Consider the following 27,802-nt stretch of genomic DNA (forward strand, 5'->3'; position numbering starts at 1 on the left):
GGGGCTAGATTTTCTTTTATACTTGGTTTAGAAAGGGGAGGGGTGTCTAGTTAAAATAATTTTACAGAAATAAAGTAGGCAAAAAGTTAAAAGGATAAATGGTTACAGGAAAGTAAACAGTTCCAGGTGCAGGGGCTTTAAGACTATTACAAGGTGATAGACTGGGGGCTTTGGGCATTATCAATCAGACGAATTCCTGGGAATTGCGGATATTGCTCGCCACAGTATCTTATCAGTTAATTGCATTCTTGGATGTGCTGGGAGTCAGCTTGCACAAGTTAAGTCCTTGAGGAAGGGGCTGCCAGTGAAAGAGCCAAGATGGAGTCTGTCTGGCTCTCTTAGCTAAGGGAGAGTCAATTCAGGTGGAAACAAGGCTAGGTGATCAGAGGAAAAAGGGAGAGTCTAAAAACAGGGTTAGTAAAAACAAAGTTGGGCATTACAATATGGAGCCCAGGAGACAGGCTGGTGTGAGCTGTGATCGAGCCACTGCACTCAAGCCTGGGCAATAGAGTGAGACCCTGTCTCAAAAAAATAAAGCAAACAAAAATATGAAAGTACAAATCTGGAATTAAAAAGGGAAAGAACAGTTTTTGCAACTGGGTGGAAATTCTGGCTCTGGGTTCTGGGTACCCAAAGATGAAGGAGAAGCAAATGGAGTGACTCTTGATTTGCCTGATTGAGGGCCAGCTGTGTGAAGGAAACTGTATGTGGTAAATGGTGTGGAAGAAAGTTTCCTTTCAACTCAAAAATGCTAAAATGCTCAGATTCTGCACTACTCGTGTTTGCTTGTTTGCATTGGGTATCTGACACTCCTGTATATGTAGCAAACCAAAATCTGAACTGTTATTCTAATACAGAGGGGTCAAATACATATATTTGAAGGCGTCTAGGGGCACAAATTTGGAGGCACCTAGCCGTAGATTGATCACTGGTTTGCCAGTTGTTAGTTGAGAGACTTTAACCTATCCTAAATATGTTTCCTCATTTGAAGAAGGAAAATGATAATCCATGCCTTGTTGGATTGCTGTGAGGAATAAATGAGATTTAGTGAAATACCTGCCGGACATGAGGCAGTAAATGCCAGATGAATATAAACTCATTCTTGAAGGTCAACCAGATTAGTAGGGATTCGGACAGCATACATCATATCTGAACTATTTGCTCTTTAAAAGAGATTTTAGGCTAGGTTTGGTGGCTCATACCTCTAATCCCAGCACTTTGGGAGGCCGAGGAGGGCAGATTGCTTGAGCCCAGGAATTCGAGATCAGCCTGGGCAATTTGGGGAAACTCCTTCTCTATAAAAAATACAAAAATTAGCCGGGCGTGGTGATGTGCGCCTGTAGTCTCAGCTACTTGGGAGGCTGAGGTAAGAGGGTGGCTTGAGCCCGGGGTCGAGGCTGCGGTGAGACTAGGTCGTTGCTACCGCACTCCAGCCTGAGCGAGAGAGAGACCCTGTTTCAATAAAATGAAATAAAATAGCTTTCACACTATTTCAACTGATCTTTACAACAAGCTTGTGCCCTAAGGTTAGTCATTTCTGATAAGAAAACTGAGGACAACCGGATTAGGTGGCTTGTTCACGGATTCTCTTCCCCTACTCCTTTCTAGTTTGTGAGTTGGGGCTTCAGTTTTTCTGAATCCAGGCGAATTTTCGGAAGCCCACGTGCTTTCGGCCTTTATTAATTCATTCATTCCCAAGCCAAGTTCGCCTGACCACACCTCGAGCGCCGGCCCAGTGCTCGCGATCTTCGTGACAGCACCGCGGGTGTAAGTACTGCTTGTGGGAGAGCCCCGCAGGAAAGCCAGAGTATTGCGCCTGCGTGCTGTCCAGAAGGCGCTTGAACTCGGAGGCTTCCGTAGCGGGAGGGCGAAAGATGGCGGCGGCAGTACTGGGACAGTTGGGTAAGGATATCTTAGTGGTTAAGCAACAGAAAGGAGTCGAGTTGGAATCTGAGTTGACGGCTTGTGTTGATGTTGCAGGTGCGTTATGGATACATAACCTGAGGAGCCGGGGGAAGCTGGCCTGGGGGTAAGTTTCTCGCTTCGGAGTTTCGGCAGGGCCCAAGGCATCTTTAGTATTCTTCCAGTTGGTAACTGAGCGCCTCCGTGCCTAACTGTGTTTTAGGCTCTGGGGTTACTGAGGCGAATGAGACAGCCCGAGGCTCTGCTTTGTCACTCTATTTTTTCGCCACCTTATTGCATAAACTGTACAGGGATCAGGATTACCCATAACCCAAGGACGATTGTAAATGCGATTTCTGGTCTACTGTGATCTTTCTGGACAAGGTTAGACTATTACATCTCCATATGGAAGCGTCCAACTTTTCAAGTTACCTCTCTGGTTACTTGCTTACATGGGCAGGGACCGTGCTGTGGACAACTCTGGTTTACGTCGTACCTGACATTGTGTTGAGCGGTTTATATGCCTTAGCTCACTCTCATAACATTCTACGAGTAGGTACTGCTATACCCGTTTTTCAGACAAGGAAATTGAAGTCCCCAAACGTAAAATAACTTGCCTAAGGCCACTCAGTTGTAGGAAATTTTGAAGCTTTATACCAGAGCATTCTGTAGCCTTAGGACAAAAGCATTCATTAAAGGTTAGGGTAAGTAGTCGCTGTATTTCTCCCCAAAAATTAATTTTTAAAAAATCGGTATTTGAAAATTGATAATCCGATTGTAAATTTTCTGATCTGTCCATTTGTTAGCATTGATTTTGGTTTAGTTCATAGGCTTTGCAGACAGATGAGTTGTATATGAATCCATTTTTTAACTGTGATCTTGGAAAAGTTACTTATTCTTAATAAGCTTCAGTTATCACTTTTATGATATGAGCGTTATATTAGTACCTATGTCTTAGGTTTTTAAAATTTTTTAAATTTTTATTTATTTATTTTTTTAGATGAAGTCTTGCTATGTTGCCCATGCTTGTCTCAAACTTAAGGGCTGAAACAATTCTCTTGCCTCAGCCTCCTGAGGTACTGGGATTACAGGCACATGCCATGCATGTAGCTCTAGTAGATTTTAAAAATGAAATTCAAACAAGATAATGCATATGACGTATTTAGTATGTTTATGGCATGTGATAATCCCACTCTGAATTCTAGTTGCCATTAATGTTTTTATTATTATAAATTATTACTGAGTTCCCAATTATATTTAACCTTTTTCTAAGTTCTTGGGTCCGAGGGGGATAAAGAGGTGGGCTAAAGAAGAAAATAGGATGCAGTAGCTCTTAGGATTTGTCTGTACTCTTCTTAGATAATCTTCTATCACTCTTCCGCCAACCATGCTGATTTACTTACTTTTTCTGAATATACTTTGCGCTTACTTGCTTCTTGGCTTTTCCTACTATGCCCTCGCATCTTGTCTATAACAGCAGTCCTACCCATTATTCAAACCTCTGTTCAGATGTTTTCCCTTCAGGAAGTTTTCACTGGTCTCTCTAAAACGGAAAGAAATTAGTTTTTCCTTCCTTTTAGCATGTGTGCCTTCTATGATGACTTCATGTATATGTGTCTGTGCCCTTTACTAGCTTGTGTATCATGTGTATCTTGGAGAAGTAGGGACATTTATTTATTGTGGTAGCTCCAGCATAAGGTCTTACACAGGTAAATATTTTGATGTTGATTTGAATTGTCTTGCACCAACTTGTATTAAGAAGCTCTGAGCAAGAAACTTAAGCAGTTTGCCTTTAGTCTTTTCCTCTATGTCATGATACAAGAGTGTTGGATTTTGCTAGATAATCTCTAAGGCTGTTTGCAATTCTGAAGTTATTACATAATTTTGTGAATCCTTATTTTGGATTTTCTAGTGGGGAAAATGACCATAAGAAAACTAAGTAGAAAGGTATAAATAATGTTCATGATAACCATGTAAAATTTTAGCATATAATCTGATTCAGTGATTAGAAACTTTTTTTCCTTTTTTTTTTGGAGACAGGGTCTCGCTGTGTGCCCAGGCTGAAGTGCAGTGCTGTGATCATAGCTCACTGCAGCCTCAAACTCCCGGGCTCCCACCTCAGCTTCCTAAGTAGCTAGAACTATAGGTACATGCCACCACACCTGGCTAATTTTTTAGGGTCTTGCTATGTTGCTCAGGCTGGTCTCTAACTCCTGGGCTCAAGTAATCCTCCTGCCTTGGCCTGGAGGGGATTACAGGCATGAGCCGCCAGGAAACTTAATTGCATATAGGCCCCAGACTAGAAATAAATAAACTAAGGGAAGTTGTCTATGTAAAATGAGAGAGTGGGAGGGCCTGTGGTGGTCAGTAGAGTGTATTCCTCATCTAAAAACATTGAATTAGGTTTAAGAAAACTGCTGCTGACCAAATAAAACATTTCTGCAGGATATATATATATACACACACACACATAATATACACACATATATACATATATACATATATATACATATATACATATATACACACATATATACATATATACACACATATATACATATATATATACACACATATATACATATATAGATATTTCAAAATTTTTTTTTTAAAGACAGCGTTTTGCTGTGTCACCCAGGCTGGAGTGCAGTATCATTATCATAGCTCACTGCAGCCTCGATTCAAGCCATCTTCCCACCTCAGCCTCACAAGTAGCTGGGATCACAGGCATGCACCACTACACCTGACTATTTTTTTTGAGTTTTAGTAGAGATGAAGTCCTGTTATATTGCCCAGCTGGTCTGAAACTCCTGGGCTTAAGTAATCTCCCACCTCAGTCTCCCAAAGTGCTGGGATTACTCTGTAGGCTATATTTGTTAGCTGACTGACAGTTTTCAGTTTTTGAATTCCAAGTCTCCTATTTTACTGATGCATACATTTGAGAAGTTTTGTGACTTACTGAAGGTTACACAGTTAAATGTCAAAGTGAGGATCTAAACAAAATATTTTCTGGGACTATAGGTGCACGCCGCCACACCTGGCTAAGTTTTGTATTTTTAGTAGAGATGGGGTTTCACCATGTTGGCCAAGCTGGTCTCAAACTCCTAGGCTCAAACGATCTGCCCGCTTTGGCCTCCCAAAGTGCTGGGATTACAGGCGTGAGCCACCACGCCCAGCCAAAAAAAATTTTTTTTTAAGAGACAGAGTCTCACTGTGTTGTACAGGCTGGTCTCGAACTCTTGGGCTCAAGTGATCTTCCCACCTCAGGCTCCTGAGTCTCTGGGATTACAGACGTGAGCCACCAAGCCTGTCTGTATGTACCACCCTTTAGATGAGGGCATATCCTCTTAAGCGTTCCTCAGTTTCCAACCATGTGTAAAATTGTGGCATAGTTATTTACACTCAGTCCTCTTACCTTACCTGTCTCTGTGTTCTTTCATTGATTCTACAAATATGTATTTAGTGCCTGCTCTGAGCTGGGAACTATTCTAGCACTGAGGATTTTGCAGGGAACAGGAACAGACAATAATCCCTTGCCATTATGGAGTGTACAATATAGTAAGGGGGGCAAATAAGCAAAATAAGTAAAATACAGAGTATATTAGATAGTGACATCTGCTTACGAGAAAATAAAAGCAGAGATTGGGAATAAGAAGTATGTGTGTTTGAGAGAGGAGCTTGTAGTTTTAGATAGGGAAGGCCTCACTAAAAGATAATATTTGAGTAAAGATTTGAAGGAAATGAGGAAGCATGCTGTGCTAACATCTGAGCAAACAGCATTCTGTACAGATAGAGTAGTAAGTGCAGCAGCTCCAAGGAACCGTATCTGGTGTCAGGAACAATGACAAAAAGGAGAGGGATAGTGATAGGAGATGAGGTCAGAGAGGAAGGGGGAGTCATAAATCATATAGAGCCTTATTATTTTTTGTAAATACTTTGGTTTTTATTCTGAGCAAGATGGGAAACTATTGTAAGGTTTTGAGCATGGAGTAATATGATCTGACTTATGTTTATGAGTGGTTCTTTCTGGCTGCTGTGTTGAGAATAGACTGGGATGGGGATGGGGAGCAAGGATGGAAGCAGAGACCATTGGATATTTCAGGTATGAGATCATGGTGGCTTGGATTAGGGTGGCTGTGAAGATAAGTGAATGGTTGGATTCTGGCAGTATGTTAACCACTGCTGACAGATCTTGTTGATGCTTTGGATGTGAGGTGTGAGAAAGAAGGGTGACACCAAAGTTTATGACCTGAGCAACTGGAAGGGTAGAGTTAACCACTTACTGAGCTAGGAAGACTTCCAGAGGAGCAGGTTTGGGGAGAATATTAGTAGCTGTTTTGGGTTTGTTAAATCTGAGCTGTTGTAAGCATCCAAGTAGAGATATGAGTAGGCAATTGGGTATATGAGTTTATAGAGTTCAGGGAATAGATGTAAATTTGGGAGTCATCAATGCATGGATAATGTTTAAAGCCGCAAAGCTGGTTGACTTCACCAAGGGAGTGAGTGTAGATAAAAAGAGTCCGAGGATTGATTCCTGCCTAAGGCAGCCAACATTATTACAGACCAGGGAGGGAGACAAGGAAACAACAAAGGAGACTGGGGGGGAGTGGCCAGAGAGGGGAGAAGAAAAACCCCAAGTGTCCTGGAACCCAATTAAAGAAAGTGTCTCAAGAAGAGCGAGTGACCAGAGATACTTAGGTCACTCTCAGATGAGGACTGATAATTAGAATTAGAATTTGTCTGTTTTCTGTTTTAAGGTTGCTTCATTTTGTTTTAATTGAGTGTTATTCCAGCAATTGGCCAGGAGAGGGCACATAGGAACTTTTGATTTAATATTCTGTACTTCTAAATTAAGTACCTCATTTGGAATAATACTTTAATTTAATTTGATTATAGTAGTTTGGTCTTTGCTTGATAATTCAGTTTATGAATTATTTGAGTCCTGAAAGTATTATAAGAGTTCAGAAAGCTTTGATATTATTAATTCATAGTATGTTTAATTTATGAAGCAACATATTTAATTCACCAAATATGTATTGAAGATTTGAAGAGCGCAAGGTACTGTGCTAGGCGGGTACAGCAGGTATGGGCCTGACTCAAGAAATCTTTCAGATTGGTTTGTAGCAAAGCGGTTCATGTTTCGTCATGCTGTTGGTGATGAGATTAGAGATAGAATTAAGGTTAGGAGAGGCCTTATAGATGATGTAGTCTAATTCCTCTTTTCACAGACGAAGAAACCAAGGTCCAAAGAGGTGACAAACATAGTGTACCCTACTCACTAACTACAACTACATAGAACCATAAACGTTTGTGATTATAAACTTGAGAAGAAACTTTGAAATTGTGTATTTAAAGCTTACAGTTCACAGGACTTGTTTGGGGAGTGGGGACAGGAGAGATTAACTGTTCAAAGGGCCTAAGTTTGTTTTATTTTTTATACCCTTAAAATAAAGAAACACGGGCGTGGTGGCTCACACCTGTAATCCTAGCACTTTGGGAGGCCGAGATGGGTGGATCACCTGAGGTCAGCAGTTCAAGACCAGCCTGGCCAACATGGTGAAACTGCGTCTCTACTAAAAATACAAAAATTAGCCAGGTGTGTGGTGTGGTGGTGCATCCCTGTAATCCCAGCTACTTGGGAGGCTGAGGCAGGAGAATCGTTTGAACCCAGGAGGTGGAAGTTGCAGTGAGCTGAGATCGCACCATTGCACTCCAACCTGGGTGACAAGAGTGAAACTCTGTCTCAAAATAAAATAAACAAAACAGAGGCAAGGTCTTGCTATATTGCCCAGGCTGGTCTTGAACTCCTGGCCTCAAACAGTCCTCCTATTGTGGCCTCCCAAAGTGCTGGTATTGCAGGCGTGAGCCACCATACTTGGCCAAAGGGCCTAATTTAAAAATAACACTAGCCATCCGTGTTTATCATGGGCTAGACATTGTAGGATGCACTATATTAATTACTAATCCATCAACAGTATTAAGTAAGTATTATTTTCCTCATTCTACAAGTAATAATATCTAAAATTTATTGAGCCCTTTTAAGTGTCAGGTTAAGTATTTTACTTGCATTTGAGCTTCTTAAGAAGGCTATGAGGTAATTATTATTAGTCTATTTACTGATGGGAAAACTGAGACCCAGAAAGTTATATGACTTCCCCAAGGCTATCCACCTAGTAAATTAGAGTTAAGATTTAGACCCAGGTCTGCTTAACTCTGTAGCCTCAGCTGTTACCACCCGGCTTATATTTCATTAGTAAAATAGGCCTTCATACATCATGTATCCTAATTTTGTGCTTTTCAGTTAAGACATTGGAACCTAAATGTGGATGGCAAAGGTATAGATTTTGTTAGGTATTTTGATGGCACTAATCTTGATATTAGGATAGGAGATAGTGAACTTGGGGTAAAAATGATACACTAGAAGAATAGATTTGTTTGAGTCTTTGGTCTAAATGGCTTGAAGACTAAAAACAAAGGTTTTGTTTGCCAAGTAAATCATCCAAGCTGCAAATTTTTATGAGAATATGCCAATATACAGCCACTTTGAGTATATTAAGTCTGAGTTAAATGTTTATTCAGTATCCACGTACCAGACATTGTTCTTGGTGCTAGAATACAAAGAAAGTCGGACTTGCCCTTTAAATGCTCAACATCTGTACACTTAGTACAATAACTCATTCTATTATAGCCACTTATGATAGTACAGTGGTCTAAGTCATTGCTGTATGGCTAGTAAGAACAAAGTATTAAGACAACGCGAGAATCATGATCAGAGAAGGGATTAGGTGATGTTTCACGTTGAGGTGACATTTGAGCTAGAACTTAAAACAGGATAAGCATTTCATTCAGGAGATAATAAGACGAGAAAACAATTTGAGTAAAGGCTTGTTCAGGGAACAATGAACATCTGTGTGGCTAGTCTATAAGGGCAGATTGGGTCTAGATTATGAAAGGCCTTCTATGTCTTGCTAAAGAGTTTGGACTTCGTATTGTGGGCAGTAGGGAAATACCAAAGTTTGCTGTGTTAATTTTTTTTTGGATATGCCCAGACATATACAAAAGTAGACAGTTTGATGAACCTCCATGTATCCGTCACCCAACTTCAACACTTACTACTTATGGCCAATCTTATTTATAACCTGTACTCTCCCTCATCATATTTTGAAACACTCCCCCCACTGTATCATTTTCATAAATATTTTATTATTATCTCATTAAAAAGCATTAAATATCCATTTGATATTTAAACTTCCAATGGCTTCATAACTGTCATACTTTTTAAATTAGAATAGTTCACACATTGAAACTAATTGGTATTTCTGTTAAATCTCTTACTCTGTAGGTTTTTTATTCAACCCTCTCTTTTTTTTTTCTCTTGTAATTTATTTGTTGGAGACAATTGGTTGTTTTGTAGCGTTTTCTATACCTTGGATTTTACCGAGTGCATCCCCATGATATTACATAACATGTTGTCTTTTCTCTGTGTTTCCTATTGTGAATCTAGGGGCTTGAGCCCCCAGTTTCATTTTGGGCAGGAAAGACTACTTTGTGGATGGTGGGTGGTGTGTTCTTCCATAAGGAGGCACATAACACCTCCTTTATCCATTAGTTTATTAAGGATTACAGGATGATGCTATTATAATTTGCTGGTCCTTCATTACTAACTTTATACAAGTCAAACTTTTCCTCATCTACTACTTGGAAACTTAATGGTACAGTTCGTATAGGAAAGACAGGATAAGTCTTGTCTTTTTCTTCATTCTTTCTCTTCATTCACCAGTTTTCAAAATAACAAGTTGGCTCACTAGCGTCTTCTAATGGTAACTAATTTGTATTTTTCCTGGTTTTATTATGAACTTGTGGCTTTAAACATATTTGATGTGTTTCAACCCACTACAGTTATTGTCCTCATTAATGCTTGGCTTGTCCCATCTTTGGCTTGTTGGGCATCCACACGTTGGCTCCTGAGTGCCTTTGACATGACCTTGCTAATCTTTGATGGCTTCTTTGCTTTCTGATATGACAAGATGTTCTAGGCTCATTTTGTATGTTATCTGCTTGAGATCAGCAATCAGCCATTTCTCTCAGAAGTTTTGGTTCTCTTCAATAGGAAATGGTATTTCAAGATCGAAATCTGGGAAGTAGGGGCGCTAATTGCTACTAGATTGTTCATTGCTTCTACACCTCTTCAGTGGAGAGATCTAGTACTTACTGGATTTTGGCTGAACCTCTTCTGCTTATTTCCATACCAAGAATCCCAGTAGTCAGTGACACTGAAAAAAAAGGATAGCATTAGAATGTTACATAACTATTCATTTGCTTATTTCAACAGACGTTTTTAAGCTGAAGGATGACATGAGTAGCTCTGAATTATAGAAGGGTAGCTCATTTGGTACTCAAGCAGAGAAAGATGGATTGGAACTGGGCAAGTTGATGGAAGAGAAGTCAATCTAGAGGCTATTGCTATATAGGATGGTGGCAGTTAGAATGGAGAAGAGGTAAAGCATTTGAGAACGATTTCAGGGGAATCTTTATTTTATCTGTAAGATTTGGTGACTAGCTCTGGCAGGATGAAAATCATTGGGAAGTTGAAGATAAACTCTAGAACACCATTCAAGAGTGATTTTATTTAGTGATATAGGGGAGTAGGAGATGCTGGGGAAGATGGGAGAGGGAGAATGACTAGTTGTATATTATTAAAGCAGTTGAAGTGTGGGTGAAGAGGTCAAGGAATAGTGAATTTGGGATCTTCATCATCAAGTCTCAGCCCATTAGTTTAGCATTCAAAGACAACCACTCTAGCCTCAATGACCTTTCCAACACTTAACAAATTCTCTGACTCAGTCAGACCTCCCCTTATTTCTCAACTCTGTACCTCTGCATAGATGATATATGTTGTTGCCCCATTCCTCTGATAATTAGTGTATTAGTCCATTTCACACTGCTATAAAGATACTACCTGAGACTGGGTAACTCATAAACAAACGAGGTTTGATTGACTCACAGTTCTGCGTGGCTGGGGGTGCCTCAGGAGACTTAGAATCATAGGGGAAGGTGAAGGGGAAGCAGGCAACTTTTTCACAAGGCAGCAGGAGAGAGAGACAGTGCAGGGAAACTGCCACTTTTAAACCATCAGATCTCATGAGAACTCCCTCACTATCACGAGAACAGCATGGGGGAAACTGCCGCAGCGATCTAATCCCCTCCCACCAGGTCCCTCCCTCAACATGTATGGATTACAATTGAAGATGAAGTTTGGGTCGGACACAGAGCCGAACCATATCAATTAGGATGTTCAAGATTCACCTGAAGTCACCTCTGAAATCCTCTGCTGTTTCCCATATTTTAGTTATGTGGTTTTATATTGTCTTCTAATTGTTCTGTGTATTTGTCTTAGTTACTCAACAAAGTTGGGCAATCTTACAGGTCAGATCAGAGAGCTCATTATGTCTTCTCTAAATCTTTCTTAGGAGTGGGTGACTTAGAGAAGACAGTGTTATTGGCCAGTCAGGGCAAGAAATCTTGGGTTAATATCTATTAACGGTTTGACTTATGTGCGTTTACTTTCTCTCCCGTTAGCCTCTAATAAACTGTCTCTTTGTTGTGTTTAAAAGTAGTCTCTATTTTAATGAATACCTCTAGAATATTTCCAGTTGTGATCCTTAAATTGTTTTCATCAAAATGGAGCTGAAGTGGTTCAAAAGATATGTAAACTCTACAAAAAGGTCTCTTGTTTTATAGGCTTCTTTCATTTCACAGTGTTTTACCTCAATCATATGTCCACACAAGTGCTTCTCTTGACATTTCTCGAAAATGGGAGAAGAAGAATAAAATTGTTTATCCTCCACAACTGCCTGGAGAACCTCGGAGACCAGCAGTAAGTTCATGGGTAGAACTAATCTCTTAATTCTGGTAGTGCTCTTACTCTTAAGTGATTAGTAATGATTTATTATTCTGTGTTAAAAAAATTATGTAACCATTTGCTCTAATTGACACAGAAGATGTACTAGATTTATCTCTTCAGTAGTTGAAAAAGATTGTTATTCTTTACTTATTTGTTCGTCTTTACTTAACCTCATGGATAGGAACCTTAACTCTAAAACTAAGCTAATAGTTTAAGACATACTGATTTTTGACTCTGAGAGGCTTGCTGATGAGCTCTTAATGATGGAGCATGTGGAGTTGGCAAGAATGACTTAAACTATTGGCCAATGTTTAAATTATGTATATGATTTTCCAGTGTTATATATTTGAATATAGACACACTGTTTGTTTGTTTGTTTGTTTTGCAATTTGAACCTAAAGTTTGAACTTAATCATTGGGTTCCTACTGAAGATTTATCTTATCGTTATCTGCACAGAATAAACAAATAACTTTTCAACTTTCATATTTTGTCATGACATCACAACTTGAAAGATTTGTCAGTCTAGGCTATTAAGTATTGACTCCCTTTTGTTTATTTTATTTTTTTTTTTATTATTATTATTTTTGCAACAGAGTCTTGCTCTGTCGCCAAGCTGGAGTGCAATGGCATGATCTTGACACACTGCGACCTTCGCCTCCTGGGTTCAAGGGATTCTTCTGCCTCAGCCTCCAGAGTAGCTGGGATTACAGGTGCCCGCCATGATGCCTGGCTAATTTTTGTATTTTTAGTAGAGTTGGGGTTTCACCATGTTGGCCAGGCTGGTCTCCATTTTGTAATTAACCAAAATTTACTAAATGAAATGTTACACAATTGCACAAATATCATAAATAAAAATTTTTCTGTAACTAATGAACTTTTTTTGCTTCTTACCTGAGGTCTTTGAAATCAGGTTTTTTTTTTTTTTTTTTTTGAGATGGAGTCTCGCTCTGTCGCCCAGGCTGAAGTGCAGTGGCGCGATCTCAGCTTACTGCAAGCTCCGCCTCCCGGGTTCACGCCATTCTCCTGTCTCAGCCTCCCGAGTAGCTGGGACTACAGGCGCCTGCCACTGCGCCCGGCTAATTTTTTGTATTTTTAGTAGAGATGGGGTTTCACCGTGTTAGCCAGGATGGTCTGGATCTCCTGACCTCATGATCCGCCCGCCTTTGCCTCCCAAAGTGCTGGGATTACAGGTGTGAGCCACCGTGCCCAGCCTGAAATCAGGTATTAATTGGAAATAAATTATAACAGTATTTGTCAAGTCCAGAATCTATAACAGCACAATTTTGTTGTGTGTTTGTTTCGTTTAGTATCTTTAGATATTAAAAAAATGTACTTTAGGATATATCCCAAGTGGCAAAATTCAAAGTTGGTAGTATGTCATCTGCTTAACTCCAGCAAATGATGAACACTATCAATCCAGTAATTTGTTGTGTGTTATATTTAATGAAACTATTTTGATTAACTTTTTTGTATCATTTATCCTTCTTATACAAGTGCCTGTGAGAAGACATTTGATTTGATTTGATATAGGTACTTTGGAAAACCTTAATTTCTCTATTTTGCACAGATTTTGTTTCAGTAATCCTTTGGGGGACAAATTATGACATTTGGGAAATATGAACATTTTCTGACTTTAAATAGTATTTAGTAATTTAATATTGGTACATCAGTTGTACCTGTTGTGACTGGGAATACCGATACCCTTCATAAATACCTAACTTACCAGAAATAATTTATTCACTGGCCATATAGTTCATAATACTACGCTATAATGTACAATGTCACTTAGAATTTCCAATCTGCAAGCTGCAGCCATTATTAAAATTAGTTTTATCTCTAGTTGAAAAGAGGGCCAGATAATATCTACCATTCTACCTAATTCTGATCTTCTGCATTAGAATATATAGTCAATAAATACTAGTGGATGGGATAGTGAGCAAACCCTGTAGCAGTAAATTAAAATGAATGTTACCAATGTAGAGTTGTTCTAGGCTACTCCTCATATTTTTAAGACTAACTTCATAGTTTAGCTAGCACCAATTTCCAAAGAATATAGATTCTTATGTAGATTTTATCTTATATGGGGCTTCATATAAAGAAAATGAAGGCTGGGTGTGGTGGTTCACGCCTGTAATCCCAGCATTTTGGGAGGCTGAGGTGGGCGGATCACAAGGTCAGGAGTTCAAGCCCAGCTGGCCAATATGGTGAAATCACATTTCTACTAAAAATACAAAAATTAGCCGGGTGTGGTGGTGCACACCTGTAGTCCCAGCTACTGGGAGGCTGAGGCAGGAGAATCACTTGAACCTGGGAGGCGGAGGTTGCAGTAAGCAGAGATTGCACCACTGCACTACTTCAGCCTGGGTGACAGAGCAAGACTCCGTCTCAGAAAAAAAAAAAAAATAAAGAAAATGAGCCAGAGAGGCATTAAATGGCTTTCTTTATGAGAGTCACACCTTGTTAATTCGGGCTTCAGTTTACTTTTGCAGTATCTTTGAAAAAAGCTATGTTAAATAAGTGAAAAGTGTAATGAGACTGTGTCAAAACTCTTTGAGCTACCATTTCTTATTTTTCCTGTTTTTCTTCACTCCCCCAACAACCGTTTCTATATGAGACATATTTTTAATTTATGGATTAGTCAGCATACTGATAATAATACATTAATGTGAATCTGAATCTCATGAAGCTCTAATAAGAACTTTTTTTTTTTTTTTTTTTTGAGACAGGGTCTAGCTCTGTTGCCCAGGCTGGAGTACAGTAGCATGATCTTGGCTCACTGCAGCCTCCACCTCCTGGACTCAAGCTATTCTTGTGCCTCAGCCTCCCAAGTAGCTGGGATTACAGGCGTGTGCCACCACGCCCGGCTAATTTTGTATTTTTAGTAGAGATGGGGTTTCTCTATGTGGTCCAGGCTGGTCTTCAACTCCAGGCATCAAGTGATCCACCCACCTTGGCCTCCCAAAGTGTTGGGATTACAGGTGTGAGCCACCGCACCTGGCCCAAAACTTTTTTTTTTTTTTTTTGAGACAGAGTCTCACTCTGTTGGCCAGGCTAGAGCACAGTTGTGCAGTCATGGCTCACTATAGCCTTGACCTTCTGGGCTCAAGAGATCTTCCCACCTCAGCCTCCTGAGTAGCTGGGACCACAGGTATGTGCCACCACTCCCGGCTAATTTTTGTATTTTTAGTAGAGACGAGTTTTTGTCACGTTGCCCAGGCTGGTCTCAAACTCTGGGGCTCAAGCGATCTGCCTGCCTCAGCCTCCCAAAGTGCTGGGATTACAGGCATGAGCCACAGCGCCTGGCCAGAACTTTTATTAGGTAACACTTTTTCCTCATTTGAATTATTATATGCATTTAAAGATAAATTGATTTATTTAAAAGTTATTGATTTAGACATTTTATAATTTAGACATACATTTATTTCATTTGAATAACTATTTTACGTATATCCTCACTTTATCTAATTTGCTGTATAGGTCAGTTAATGGCAGAGATATATAACTAGGTCTTCTGACCTCCACCTTTGTTACTTTATTTGCTTAATACTTACTTACTGAGACTTTGTCTCGTTTATCTTTAGAAAGTGTCATTAGACATTTCACCTGCCCAAGGTAAATGCTGAGGTTTTTTTTCAGTTTTGGAAGAGGATGATTAACTTTTGCCTTTCTTGTAAACACTTCATTCCTTTTTGCCATCCTCTGGTCAGTATTACAATTTTTTATATGTGTAAAATTTGAGGGTAATCATATAAAATTAAGGTTTAAAGTTATCCCACCACAAGAATGCACAAATTAAAGGGTCTCTTCTTTTTTTTTTTTTGAGACGGAGTCTCGCTCTGTTGTCCAGGCTGGAGTGCAGTGGCGCAATCTTGGCTCACTACAAGCTCCGCCTCCCAGGTTCACGCCATTCTCCTGCCTCAGCCTCCCGGGTAGCTGGGACCACAGGCGCCCGCCACCATACCTGGCTAATTTTTTTTTTTTTATATTTTTAGTAGAGACAGGGTTTCACCATTCACAGGATAGTCTCGATCTCCTGACCTTGTGATCCGCCCGCCTCGGCCTCCCACAGTGCTGGGATTACAGGCTGAGCCACTGCTCCCGGCCAAGGGTCTCTTCTATATGAAAGATTTCGTTGAGTGGATTAATTTTTGCAGATTATTATTATCAGTCATGATAGTTCTTTCCTCTCCCTGTCTCCCCAGGAAACTTTATTGCTGAAAATGTAATTAGGCTATTGCTATAGTTTCAGGCTGTCTGCTTCTATTAAAACTGAAATCTGCCACATATTAAAAGATGGCCCCTTGAGAAAACTGCTCTTTCTAAGGTGTTTGAAAATTTCCAGCAGGAGTCAGAATGTTAGAAAGTTTTGAGACCTCCTTGCTATAGTTTTCCATAACACGTTTTCTAATTTTTTTTTTTTTTTAAGTGGCAGTTTGGTATAGTAGTGGAAAGAAGGTGGGTTTTAGAGTCAATAGAGGAACTTTTGAAAGTAGATGTGCTAGACATTGTATCAGGTGTATCATACTTCTCTGTTCTTTGAATTCCAACTTTGTCTCTTGCAAACCTCTGGTCTTAGACAAGTCACTTGATTTCTCTGATTTTCAGTTTATATATAAAATGTTTCTTCTCTCAACTCATAGAGTTAGACTAAATGAAATAATGAGTGAAAAGTGCTTTTTGAACTATACGTTGTAATTAAACAGGACATACCTACAACTTTAAATAGAAGATAATAAAAGCTAACATTTACTGAGAAGTTACCATGTGCCAAGCACTGTAAAATGGTTTCTTGAAATAGGTTATTTTATTTCCCTCTAATTATCATTTTATTTATTTTACAGAAGAGGAAAATTAGAGGTTAAGTAGCTTGCTCAAGATTATGTAGCTAGTAAATGGCAGAGTTAGGATTCAAATCCAGGCAGTCTGATTCTAGAACCTATGCTGTTGACCAAACACCTAGAATATTGGCTTTTCACATGAAAACACTTATTTTGTCCATTTTGCCATTTTTCTCCTCATTAATAATGAACGTTTTCTTCTTGTACTTTTTCTTTTGTTCTTTTAATCAGCTAAATGTTTTAAAGATACTTTCATTTAAATCTTTTAGGATTTCTTTGGATAGAAATGTTGCAAGTGTTGACACAAACCAGCCGTTGTATAGTTTCTATTTCTCCCGTAGTAATCTTTTAACATAGTGAGACTTTGGAAAAATACAACTTTGTGTAGGGGAAAATAATCTTTAAATTCTTAGTAATGTTTCTATTTCTTATGGCAGCATTTTCTTTGGGCCTGGAAAGTAAAAACTTAAATAACAGTATATGTTATTGTCATTTTGTGGTAAACCTGCTAAAATTTTCTTTCTGTCCTTTGTTTTCCTATTTGTAAGGAAATCTACCACTGTCGAAGACAAATAAAATATAGCAAAGACAAGATGTGGTATTTGGCAAAATTGGTAAGCTGCAATGACTATTACCATATAATTAATAATTTAGGAAAGAAGCTATGAGTTCCCCTCCCCACCCCTCACCCCAGGATTTGAAAAATAAAAAAGATTTGTGAGGAATATTACATAATTGGTAGGTAGTCGAAAGAATGATTGTTCAGAGATGTATGATTTTCCTTAATTTTCACCTTTTTCTGAGAAACTAAATCACATTGGATAGATAGATACTAAAAGGCATCAGGAGTTTGGCTATAACCAGAGAATCCAGGAAACCTACTTATTTATCTGTAAACTTGATTCAACGTGTTTTAAAACTGTTGCTTTTAAGTTTTTTTCCCTAGGAAATGAAATTTATAGATGAGGGGAGACAGAAGCAGCAAATATACATGTAATACATTTATCCTATCGGAGAAGGAGATGCCTTGAATGCCTAGTGTAGTTGTTACCAACCTGTGGTCTCTCTGTCATGTTTGCTGTCTTTTAATGTTATTGAAACTATTACAATCTCAGTTTTATGGTTAAAATGTTTGTTTCATTTTGACTGAAAGAGAATAGTATCTCCTCTCAAACTTGTTTTCTTCTCTTTTGTTTGGGTTCAATTCACTGTTTTTAGAAGTTACTCAAATTATGTAAGACTTTCATTGAAAAGGAAACATTGACTTTGTAAACTAATTTATTTTCTTTTGTCTCTCACCCTTTAATTCTAGATACGAGGAATGTCTATTGACCAGGCTTTGGCTCAGTTGGAATTCAATGACAAAAAAGGGGCCAAAATAATTAAAGAGGTAAACTTACAAGTTTGGGTGTGGTAGGGTATGGGGAACTGGGGAATGCAGCTGTCTTGCAATTATTAGTAAGCTTAGCCTAAATCATGAATTCCCTAAATTTTCTGTTGTAAATGCATACTTTGTATAATACAGATTTAGGGTGCTCAGTTTATTAAATATGTGTATACTTTACGAATGTTGTGTGCTTTAGGGTTTATTTCCTGAGGTGCTTTTATTTCCACCAAATATTTATCTGTTTTTTACGGCTTATGATGTGATGAATCTTATTTTTAATGATTTGGGGCTCGGTACGTATATGTGTGTATTTGTGTGTATGTATGTGTGTTTGTGTATATATATTATTTATTTCTTGGAGCAAGGCTGAACTTCAAGGTATATTTTTTCGAAGATTTTTTTTTTTTCCTATGAAGGAGAGTTTTTATAACTAAGTAATTTTGTAACTAAATGGAAAGAGCCCTGGACTGGAACTCAAGAGACTTGGACTCTAGTCCTTTCTCTGATCTTTTTCTTGTGACCATGGGCAAGACACTTAACCAGTCAGTTTCTGTTTTTCTCACCTAAACTATATGGGATTGGATTAGATGATCCCTAAAGATCCTTCCAACTCTAAATGTAGCTAATTCACTAGATATAAATGTGCTGACGGTAATTGTGGTGACTGCTTTCTAGGAACATGAATATTCTTTTTTTATTACGTATATTTTTCTTTTTTTTTTTTTTTTTTTGCGACAGAGTCTAGCTCTGTCGCATAGGCTGGAGTGCAGTGGCGCCATCTTGGCTCACTGCAGTCTCCACCTCCTGGGTTCAAGCGATTCTTCTGCCTCAGCCTCCCGCGTAGCTGGGACTACAGATGTGCACCACCATACGCAGCTAATATTTTTGTATTTTTAGTAGAGATGGGATTTCACCATATTGACCAGGCTGGTCTTGAACTCCTGACCTCAGGTGATCCGCCCACCTCAGCCTCCTAAAGTGCTGGGATTACAGGCGTGAGCCACCGCGCCCGGCCTATTTTTCTTTTTTAATATTCTTTTTTCAAAAAGTTGTATTGATTATTGTCCCTTAGCATCTGGGGATATCAGCATTATTTTCTATATATTCAGTTAATTGTCACCAAAAGTCAGTTCATCCTTTCAGTTTAGTAGTAATAGTTAAATAGTTGAGATTGATAGATTCAGACTTCCAAAGGGTTCCTTTGTAATGCTATGATTTTGCTATATTCAATTCAGAATGCATTTACAAGTATTTGTTGTGTACCCAGCCTTGTACTACATTCTTTATCTTTTAAGGCGTAAAAAGATCTGGTTTCTGTTATTTCTGACAATTGTCTTTTTTTTTTTTTTTTTTTTTTGGGACAGAGCCTCGCCCTTTTGCCCAGGCTGGAGTACAGTGGCGCCATCTCCGCTCACTGTAACCTCCGCCTCCTGGGTTCAAGTGATTCTACTACCTCAGCCTCCCGAGTAGCTGGGACTACAGATGTGTGCCACCATGCCCAGCTAATATTTTTGTATTTTTAGTAGAGACGGGATTTCACCATGTTGGCCAGGATGGTCTCAATCTCTTGACCTCATGGTCTGCCCACCTCGGCCTCCCAAAGTGCTGGGATTACAGGCAAGAGCCACTGCACCTCGCCCAATTGTCATATTTTTACAAAAATGTGTTCTGGAGGAAGTTAATTCAAAATATCTATGGAGAGTAAATTTGATAATTAACCTCTTCAAGGAAATTATTATATCAAGTGTGATTTTCTCTACTTGTCTGATGTTAATGGTTACTTTGCATCCAAAGTTTAAGAATTTTTATTTTATTCTGGTTTTTAATTAGATTTTTGTTTTTTTAGAGGCAGGGTCTCACTCCATTGCCCAGGGCTGGAGTATAGTGGCATGATCACAGCTCACTGCAGCTTTGACTTCCTGAGCTCAAGGGATTTTCGTCCTTCAGCTTCCCAAATAGTTGGAACTGCAGGTGTGTGCCACCACGTCCAGCAAATTTTTTACTTTTGTAGAGATGGGCTGGTCTCGAACTCCTGGCCTCAAGGGATCCTCCTGCCTCAGCCTCCCAAAGTGCTGGGATTATAGGCATGAGCCACCATCCCAGCTAAGACTTTTCAGTAAGATTAAGCTATTGAGTTTCATGAACTTTGTGTTTGTTTTTTAAGATAGGGTCTCTGTTGCCCAGGCTGGAGTGCAGTGGTGCAATCTTGGCTCACTGCAGCCTCCACCTCCTGGGTTCAAGTGATCCTCCAGCCTCAGCCTTCCACATAGCTAGGATTAGAGGTATGTGTTACCAAACCTGGCTGATTTTTGTGTTTTTAGTAGAGGCGGGGTTTTGACAATGTTGACCAGGCTGGTCTCAAACTCCTGGCCTCATGTGATCTGCCCATCCCATCTTGGCCTCCCGAAGTGCTGCGACCATGGACATGTGAGCCACTGCATCTGGCCTTGGGAACTTTTTGACAAGTTTCTGACTCAAAGACATAATGTTCCTTCCCAAGGGTACTGCTTACAAGCACCGCTATCTCCTTTATAGCTTACACATGTCATTTAAAACTTAGTAGGATGGGCTGTGTTCTATGCATTTACAATTCTTGGTCTAAGGAAGGAAAGCTTCCTTCTCCTTTGTACTCTTATCATTTGATATTCTCTTTTTAAAATTGACTGTGGAAGCATGTGATTAGCAGTCATAGTACAGAGATAATGAGAGATGAGAAACTTAATTCCATTTTACTTCAGGGTTAGCCTTATAAATGCTTTTCTTTTTCTTATTTAAGGTTCTCTTAGAAGCACAAGATATGGCAGTGAGAGACCATAACGTGGAATTCAGGTCCAATTTATATATAGGTAAGATTTTTAATATTCTTAGCATTAGAAAATGTCTTCAGTAGTAATGCCATGTTTTTTATCTAACAACAGTCTTTAATATCTAACTCCTCAGGACTTGGTTTGTCAGTGAAAATTGCTAGTAATGGCTTATTCTTCAGCCGTATGCATGTCAATTTTAATTTAGTGTAAATGACAATAACTGTACTGTTTTACCTGTTCGGTAGTGAGACTGAGATCATAAAGCCAATTGCTAATAATTATTAAATAATAGATACCAAGACTGGGATACAGAGAGTGGTACTTTAATTGTAATATTATAACGAATAGTATTAACACATTTTTAAAGTTGTTTGCCAACCAGAAGGAGGTAAATAATCACAGCTGCATTTAAAAAATTATTTATAATGTGCCAAGCCAGGTGCCTAATCCATAAAGGTGTCCTGTAATTTAACCTTCCAATTATCAAAATGGAAGGTCTGTTGAATTGTAAAAGCCAAGGGGCCTTGGAAGGCTCAGATGACCCAGATGTGTTTGTTCCACTTTGTTACTACATCCTGAAGCATTATCTCTGCTTTTACATGCTTGTTCCACATCAAATTAAATTAATATAAGTTAAAACGCGTTGGGAAGCATGATGTGCTGTACAAATGTAAGGAATCTTTTTGCTGCAGACCGTCACACAGTTCTTTTCCGAGAAGGAGATTAATGTTTATTACAAAGCTCTCTTGCCTCATCCCCACACCATGGGAAAGTGGAGCAGTGGTTGGAGTTATTGTTTTTTCCTCACTACACCAATTACTCCTAACCTCAGCAGTTTTATAATCAAACAAAGATGTTGATGTTGAAGCAAAATTTTCTCAATCTGCCATACCAACATATAAAGATTATTTTACTTAAAGCTATTTTAAATTCAAGATATGGGGAACAGCTACTCTCCAGATGGAGGAGAAAGGGCTGAATCAATACAGGGGGAATTAGTTGTATTTTATAATTTTTCAACAATTAGAGTAAAAAAAAAAATTATCTAAATTCTACTTTTTCACATAGCCTCTGTGCTGGTTAGGTTAAAATCTCAGTTCAACTCACCTGGAATTGATGCTGGCCACCACACCTCCTGAAATTCAGATTAGTTGATTTTCAGTTGAAATGCTTTATTTTAAAGCTGAATCTTGTATAATTTTATTCTGATACATGCAAAGATGCAAAGGGAAATCAAAATGGCAACTCAGAAGATGCAGGGCCATAGGAGTTAATCATAAGCATTTTCTTCTGGGAGCATTATGAATAAATAATGTTGGAAAGGGCTTGGAATCATTGGAAGGGATGAGACGCAAGGCCATTTGCTTAAAACCTCTTGGTGATTCTTCCTGCTCTGTGACTCTGAATATCAAATCAAATTTAATTAATTTTATGCAGTTTCACAGGAATGTGAGATTCGTAGCTGATAGACTTTCTAATGGACTTCAGATACAAATGAAATACGATTTGTCTTTAAGCCTTTTTCAATAACTGTCTTTAAATCCTTTTCAATAATTGTAGTAAAGAGAGAGAGGATAAAGAGCTTAATCTTGTTGTTCCAAATGAAGGAGCAGGGTCCACTGTTGCCATTAAGCAAAAACATGCTTAACCAATCCTACATAAATGACCCTTTATTTTATCTTTTTTTATTTTTGGAGATGAGGACTTGCTCTGTCACTCAGGCTGGAGTGCAGTGGTGTGATCACAGCTCACTGCAGCTTTGAACTCCTGGTCTCAAGTCATCTTTCTGCCCCAGCCTCCTGAGTGGCTGGGACTAGAGGCACGTGCCAGCACCCCTAGCTAATTTTAAAATTTTTTGTAGAGACAGAGGTCTCGCTTAGATGCCTATGCTGGTCTTGAACTCCTGGCTTCAAGCAGTCCTGCTGCCTCAGCCTCCCAAAGTTAGGATTACAGGCATAAGCCACATTGTCTGACCCTTTAATCCAGAGTTCTTTTGCACATTTCTGCTGAAAAATCTCTGCCTTACCTGTATTCTCTTTTCATCTACTTCTGTGTTGATGACTTAAGTAAGGCTAATAAATTTGGATTTATATTATGATTTTTAAAATTTTTCATTCACTAAGTATTTTGATGCCTAATTCCATAATCAAAAGAGATGAGTTCCCTCAGGAAGAGTATGATGTGTCAGACATTTTACCCCTGTATTTGCCAAGCTTCTTCTTAAGAATCATCTTGAGGTTGTTATTTAAAATATAGATTCCCAGGCCTCGGCACAGACCCACTGGACTTGAAACCCCAGTAGAGAGGCCTGGGAAGCTGTTTATTTAATAAACAGCTTAATAATAATCAGTAGTTTAATAAACTATTGATTCTTAACCATAAAATATGGGAAACTGATTTATCTTACTGTGTTCTTGGAAAAGGCCTAGACATTTCATTCCATAGACATCTGTTAAGAGTTTTGAAAAACTAGTTACTTATTGGCTACTATTTTGGTTCAGCAATGGTTCTTTCAGTACCCTGAAATAAGTATAGGCATTTTAAAGGAAGTGCTTTTTTGATAGCGTATGTTCTCATTATATGGTAATTCTTTCAAATGCTTGTCATTGATCTAAAGCTAATACCTGGTGTTGCATGACCACAGATTTAGAAAGTTCATTTCCCTTTCAAACTTTTAATGATGACTAATGATACTGTGAATAGGCCTTAACAAGTGGACATGGACTAATAAAATGTCTCTGCTTAGTGATTCATGGCATCTAAAGTGAATCACTTTAGGGAAAGTGATCAACTGACCTTGTACATCAATCTTATTGGCTAAGAGTGATGAAGGTGGGAGGGGAGGGCTTCTAATGTTACAATTTCAAGATTTGTGTTTACCTAAATACTACTAATAGGAAATATTCGCTGTGTGTATATATACTTACTTACTTATTTATTTATTTTGAGACGGAGTCTCACTCTGCACCCAGGCTAGAGTGCAGTGGTGCGATCTCAGCTCACTGCAACCTCTGCTTCCAGGGTTGAAGCAGTTCTTGTGCCTCAGCCTCCCGAGTAGCTGGGACTGCAGGCGTGCATCACCACACCCAGCTAATTTTTGTATTTTTAGTAGAGATGAGGTTTCACTATGTTGGCCAGGCTGGTCTCGAACTCCTGACCTCAGGTGATCCACCTGCCTCGGCCTCCCAAGATTTTGGGATTACAGGCGTGAGCCACTGTGCCTGCCCTGAAAATACTGGCAGTATTTTAAATTCATTACACCTATTGGGTATTATCTATAGAAAAACACAGGTTGTCTTCATTTTTGAGATATCTTAATGTATTCTTTCATTCAAAAAGTATTTGAGTACTTTCTGTGTGCATACTATCCACATTAAATAGGTGATGTTATATCTTTTGTGTCATTTTAAAACATTTAACACTTGTTGTTCTTTGACAGTAGTATTTCTTTGGAAGAATGCATACATTGTTCTTCTGAAGTATAATAATACCGTGTATACCATTAGTATTATATGTACTTGAAAAACTTTGAAACTTATTTCAGAATTTGAGCAGATTTACCAGAGACCTCTGTATTGAAAAAATGATATTAAGTAGCAGATGATGTATTTCAAAATTGTTTCTGTTTCTATGGATCATGAACTTTTGGGGCAATACAAAAAGGGTATAAGTTTGGTTGAGGAGGTGACTTTTACAGATGAAACACAGATGCTTATAAAGACAGTGTGTGATTTGGGACCAAAAAGAGTAATACAGACAAATGGTATTGTTGGAGTAGAGAAGAAAAGGTCCATATGGGTTAGAATAGTCGTGGAGACTTTCTAGAAAAAATTGGCATGTGAAGATAGGCTTTTGGGAGTCTGGAGGAATGCTCTTCCAGGAGAAGAGCAGATTTTTAAAGTGGGGTGGCCATACATGCAGAGGCACATAGGTTGGAATAAGCAGTAATACTGTAATACAATGAGGAGAACAGTGTGAAGGAAGTAGAAGTTTGACCTCGAGTATATAAAATGGGAAGGGTGGATTGGGCCTATATTCCAGAGAACTGAACATGGCAGGCTGTGCATTTGGTTCAAACTATATCAAAGAGGTTTGGGTAAGAGATTTATGTTATTAAGATAGTGTTTTAAAAGTATTAACGATAAGCGGTAGTTTTGAAATTGTGCTCTGTGGGGTGTCTAGCAGTGGGACCCTTGATATTTTGGTCACCACTATATCCTTGGAGCCCAGGACAGAGCCTGGTACCCAGGAGGAACTCAAAAATATTTGTTGAGTGAATGAATGGCACAGTTTTGGGTCTTCCTTGACCCACGTTTCAATAGGAGCCGATCAGCAGTACAGTGTTTTATATATCAGGCTTCTACATATTGTTTCATTTTACTTGAAATGATTCCATATACAAAAGCAGTTTGAAACCCCTAAATATGGACTTAGTGGAGGAGAGATTGGAGGAGAGGAACCAGAAAACAGTTTGGCAACTATGTTCTAAGTCCTGATTTCATTTACACCTCAGGATGGCTGTGTTGGGTATTCCCATTACGGTGTATTAAAGAATCTTAGGATGTTTCAGAAAAATTAATGTTTTTGTTTTGACATAAAGAAATGATGGCATCATGGCTTTAAGATATGCAGATGATCTTTTATGGCTTTAAGATGAAATCATCACTGACAGCAGACATTGAGCTTCTGCTTTTGTGCAGATCTCTGTAAGTTTGTGTTTTGGGGGAGATAGAAGGGAAATGGGAGCTGATGTAGACCCTGATGGGGTTGATCATTGTAATCTAGTGATCCATTGAGTATTTGGAAATTGGTGCTCAAGTTGGATAGAGAAATGATTTTGGATAGAAGCAGCTATCACATTTGTAAAATGCTTTTTAGAAGTTTTCTGATCTCACTGTTCTTATTTGTAGGTTTCCTCTAGACAGGTTGATCCAGGGGATGCGCTGTGATGGGGTTTCCTTATAAAGTGATTTGTGAAATGCTGCTTTCTCTGGAAATTTGTAAACTCATTTTTTCAGTGCCCACTAAATGAAGTTAATAAAAGGGCAGTAGGTCTTTCCCTATCTCACTTAGACCCTAGGCAGTTTTCACTTTCATTCTTGGCTTTCTCTTTGGCAAAGCTAGGAAGCTTCTGCTGAAACCCACTTCACTAGAGGATATCGTAGTTAGAGAGTTGTCAAGTGCATACTTTGGTATAGTCCCTATATTTATAAAGTATGTCACAGTAAGTGTATAAGAATGATGAGTGTTGAAATGGATAATTTGATATGTATTCTGTAGATTTTACCTTTTTAAAAGGCTTATTAACTAAACAAATAGCTGACTAAATACATTCAGAAAATAATAGAAGGTAGCTGGCTACTACTCTGACTTATTGTGGGTGAACAGGTGAACAGTTCTTCTTATGTACTTTTTTTTTTTTTTTTTTTTTTTTTGAGATGGAGTCTTGCACTGTCGCCTGGGCTGGTGTGCAGTGGTGGATCTTGGCTCGCTGCAACCTCTGCCTCTCAGGTTCAAGCGATTCTCCTGCCTCAGCCTCCCAAGTAGCTAGGATTACAGGTGCCCGCCACCACAACTGGCTAATTTTTTGTATTTTTAATGGAGACAGGGTTTCACTATGTTGGCCAAGGTTGAACTCCTGACCTTGTGGTGATCTGCCCGCCTTGGCCTCCCAAAGTGCTGAGATTACAGGTGTGAGCCACTGCGCCCGGCCCTTACGTACTATTTAAAAGATTTCTTTAAACTTTCAAGGTCAAATTTTGATATACAGAATGGGGGAGGGGAGCTGAGGGGGCCGTTGTGCCAGAGTTCCTGAAACTGGCTGTGAATCAGAATTTCTGGGGAGAGTTGGGGTACGGGTGTTTGCCCAGGATGTAATTTCCAAGGCCCACCCCAGATATACTGAATTAGAATCCACAGAGGTGAGGCCTCAGCATCTGCATTTTAATTACATTCCCTAGGTTAGTCTGATGTAGCTTGTCAGAGAACCAGCATTTGGGAGCCCTTGACTCCAGTGGCTTCTCATCACAATTAGAATAAAATAAAAAACTCCTTGCCTGAGCCTACAGGACCCTGTGTAATCTTGCCCTAGCTTTATCTCTAATCTCTTTTCCTTGTTTGTGCTCCTCTTCCCCTTGCTTACTATGCTTCAGCATGGTAGTTTTCTTTCTTTTCCTAAAACAAGCCGAGTGCATTCCCACCATTGGGCCTTTGCACTTGCTGTTTCCTCTGCCTGGAATACCCTATCCCTAGATATTCACATAGATGATTCATTCTGCTCTTAGATCAAATGTCTCTTTCTCAGGGATGCCTCTTGACACTCCCAGTCTGAAGTCCCCTACACCCCATCATTGTCTGTCATCTCATTCTGATTTATTCACAGTACTTGTCACTAGCTGAAATTATCATTTTATTTTACCTCTTTCTTCTCCAGAATGTAAACTGCTTGGAGGCAGGGGCCTTGCCAGTCTTGTGCACTCTTACTTCTCCAACACTAGAATAGTACTTGGTCCTTAGTTAGTATTCAGGAGATAGTTGTTTTGAGACAAGCCTGCTCTAGCCAACCAGTGAGCCCATGTAATCTCAGAATCCAGTCAAGGAAAGGACAGAAATTGCTCAGCTGATCAGGCTTGTGGATAACACTCATTTCCTGTAATTCTCTTTTTCTTCCCGTTTAGCTGAGTCCACCTCAGGACGAGGCCAGTACCTGAAACGCATCCGCTACCATGGCAGAGGTCGCTTTGGGATCATGGAGAAGGTTTATTGCCATTATTTTGTGAAGTTGGTGGAAGGGCCCCCACCTCCACCTGAGCCACCAAAGATGGCAGTTGCCCATGCCAAAGAGTATATTCAGCAGCTTCGCAGCCGGACCATCATTCACACTCTATGATGAGGAGATTCAGACTCCACGGTGTATATATTTTGCCATTTATTTTCTAAAAATAAACAAAAATTGAAGACAAA

The 27,802-nt window shown here is 39.1% G+C and overlaps 1 protein-coding gene across 2 annotated transcripts; it reads left to right on the forward strand.

Annotated features, from left to right (window-relative positions):
• The first annotated feature begins 1,788 nt into the window (after positions 1-1,788).
• Positions 1,789-27,802, forward strand: MRPL22 (mitochondrial ribosomal protein L22). Of its 2 annotated transcripts, none has more exons than XM_054488772.2 (7): positions 1,789-1,902; positions 1,981-2,029; positions 11,644-11,779; positions 17,194-17,259; positions 17,958-18,035; positions 20,809-20,878; positions 27,517-27,802. In XM_054488772.2, the coding sequence occupies exons 1-7, from the start codon at positions 1,875-1,877 to the stop codon at positions 27,726-27,728; spliced, it is 639 nt and encodes a 212-aa protein (XP_054344747.1). In that variant the 5' UTR covers positions 1,789-1,874; the 3' UTR covers positions 27,729-27,802. The 2 variants fall into 2 exon arrangements, with proteins under 2 accessions (XP_054344747.1, XP_054344749.1); XM_054488774.2 differs by having other exon boundaries at positions 11,662-11,779.

The sequence above is a fragment of the Pongo pygmaeus genome, chromosome 4 (genome assembly GCF_028885625.2).
Source record: "Pongo pygmaeus isolate AG05252 chromosome 4, NHGRI_mPonPyg2-v2.0_pri, whole genome shotgun sequence".
NCBI classification, from domain to species: Eukaryota; Metazoa; Chordata; class Mammalia; order Primates; family Hominidae; genus Pongo; species Pongo pygmaeus.

Excerpts from the sequence above, each read along its gene's own strand:
- MRPL22 (XM_054488772.2), top strand. The coding sequence starts at position 1,875 with ATGGCGGCGGCAGTACTGGGACAGTTGG. Across the intron at positions 18,036-20,808 it reads GGGCCAAAATAATTAAAGAG|GTTCTCTTAGAAGCACAAGA; the intron begins GTAAACTTACAA and ends TTCTTATTTAAG. Across the intron at positions 20,879-27,516 it reads CAGGTCCAATTTATATATAG|CTGAGTCCACCTCAGGACGA; the intron begins GTAAGATTTTTA and ends CTTCCCGTTTAG.